Source organism: Penaeus vannamei, chromosome 27 (genome assembly GCF_042767895.1).
Source record: "Penaeus vannamei isolate JL-2024 chromosome 27, ASM4276789v1, whole genome shotgun sequence".
NCBI classification, from domain to species: domain Eukaryota; kingdom Metazoa; phylum Arthropoda; class Malacostraca; order Decapoda; family Penaeidae; genus Penaeus; species Penaeus vannamei.
The window spans coordinates 30527346-30529916 of record NC_091575.1 but is presented as its reverse complement, the minus strand read 5'-3'; the positions used below and the strand labels follow the sequence as shown (position 1 = coordinate 30529916).

The 2571-nt window shown below is 37.0% G+C and overlaps 1 protein-coding gene across 1 annotated transcript; it reads right to left on the bottom strand.

Annotated features, from left to right (window-relative positions):
• Positions 1 to 1118: 1118 nt before the first annotated feature.
• Positions 1119 to 2222, bottom strand: LOC138866808 (uncharacterized). The gene is made up of 2 exons (XM_070140588.1): positions 2085 to 2222; positions 1119 to 1480 (listed from the first exon to the last, which is right to left on the bottom strand). Exons 1-2 carry the CDS (start codon positions 2091 to 2093, stop codon positions 1256 to 1258), a joined length of 234 nt encoding a protein of 77 aa, XP_069996689.1. The 5' UTR covers positions 2094 to 2222; the 3' UTR covers positions 1119 to 1255.
• Between the last annotated feature and the right edge of the window lie 349 nt (positions 2223 to 2571).

Here is a 2571-nt window from a genome sequence, read left to right as displayed (position 1 = left end):
TCATGAGTGTTAAGGCAAGCTTATTTAGACACAAAACTTCATGAGTGTTAAGGCAAGCTTATTTAGACACAAAACTTCATGAGTGTTAAGGCAAGCTTATTTAGACACAAAACTTCATGAGTGTTAAGGCAAGCTTTTTTAGACACAAAACTTCATGAGTGTTAAGACAAGCTTATTTAGACACAAAACTCCATGAGTGCTAAGACAAGCTTATTTAGACACAAAACTTCATGAGTGTCCCCGTTAAGACACAAGCTTATTACCAAAGTGAGCAGCGGAGGTTCCATACAACATGGATCCACTTTATTGTGTAATGCGTTTGTGTTTAGATCACTAGCTTGTAACCTCTTCACACCTGGGATTCCCCTTCTCAAATTTTTAGAAATATCCGATAGCGGAGGAGAGGGGAAAAGTACGTTATAAAGCGGTTATTTGTCAGCTTTATTCACCTACAGGTCATATAAATACCCTTTAAAGGCGTGGCTCGTTCGTATTTTGAATATTGAAAAACGTCTAAAAAATTGGCCTTCACCATTTTTTTTTCAAAGGCTTCACGATTCACCTGTTAGAAATATATCACTGTAGGATAGATTTCTGTGGTGTATATCGTTGTAAGATCGATCACTATTGTCTATCAAATAGTATAGTCTTAATCACTATAGTATAGATCACTGCTATGGATCGTTGGTACCGAATGGCTTGTCTAAGTTTGGTCACATTTATCAAAACATTGAGGGTGTTATGCTTATGCAAAGAGAACATAAAGAAAGATATTGAATTTATGTCAGTGTTAGAGTATTTTTTTACAGTGATCAGCTAAAATTGGGATGTGTTGATATTTTATGTCAGTGTTAGAGTATTTTTTTACACTGATCAGCTAAAATTGGGCCGTATTGTTATTTTCTATCTTGAAAGTGTGGTTAATATTACCCAATAAATCACATATTGCAAACTATTCTAGATTTACAAAAGAAATCACAGACAGATAAACAAACACATAAACACAAAGGTGTATATATGAGGAAGATAAGCGTTAGAATACTACTTTGAAAGATATTTTCTCGCGAATAGACAGCTCGAGACAAAAAGAAAAAAAAAGGAAAAAGATAATACAATAAACAGCTAATCCATATTTTATTTCTACTACTTTTCGCTATAGAAAAAAAAACTCAGTCCATTTTCCACCGTAAACTAACGAAACATTTCATCGGAGAAGAAAACCGTAGTTGTTGCATTCTCATACAACCATCAATCCTCAGAAGAAGTAGTAGCGGTGGCCGTGGGAGTCGAAATGGATCCGGTGGGCGTACCTGTAGCGGTCGTACCCAATGCCCCGGTACCCTAGAGGGAGGTGCAGGTCAGCGGAGGCATAAGGACCGGCTGCCGGCAGAGGGTCAGCCAAGGCGAGGGGTTCGGGCATGGCTTGGGATGGCCCCGCGAGGAGGGACAGGGCCATGGCCGCGGCGAGCAGGAGAGACACCTGAGGGGAACAGAGGGGGGCGTGGTACAAGTGGCGGAAGGACAAGTCAAATGCTTGTTTATATTCATACCACATGCATGTTGATGGAAACCAATAGGTAGGTCTCTCTCTCGCTCTCGCTCTCTCGCTCTCTCTCTATCTATCTATCTATCTATCTATCTTTCTCTCTCTCTCTCTCTCTCTCTCTCTCTCTCTCTCTCTCTCTCTCTCTCTCTCTCTTTCCCTCTCTCTCTCTCTCTCTCTCTCTGAGTCTCTGTCTTTCTCTCTATCTATCTATCTATCTATCTATCTCTTTCCTGCGCCCCCTCCCTATCTCTCTTTCTCTCTATATATGTATATTTTTTTTTCTATCTACACACACACTCACACACACACACACACACACACGCATATATATATATATATATATATATATATATATATATATATATATATATATATATATATATATATATATATATATACATATATACATATATAAACACAAATACATAGGTTCTCATATGATACTTACAGGCACACGGACACACACACACACTCAGATACCAGGGACACACCCAACAACATCACGGCGCGGGAAGCCATCCTTCCGACATATACTTACAAACTTCATTTTCTTTGGTGTTGCTGAATGCGATCTTGAGGTTGAATGTGCTTGCGGAGAGTTGCTCTGGCCTTATATACTGGAGCAGCGATTCTGTCTGAACGAGTAGAGTGACTTTACGAAGGCCTAATGGACAAGGACAGGTCTATTGCCTGTTTCAGGAGGGAAAAATGTCCTGGGAAAGAACATGAAACCTAAGATCATTGTGCATCCAGCGAAGGTTGTACATAAAAAAAGAAAAAAAAGAAAAAGGGAGAGAGAGAGAGAGAAATATCATAATATATATATATATATATATATATATATATATATATATATAATATATATATATATATATATATACATATACATATATATATATATATATATATATATATATATATATATATATATATATATATATATATATATGTATATATTCATTTTATTAGGGTATTGTAAACAGCGATAAATACCGTGCAGTTAATTATATCAACTACATCAGTTC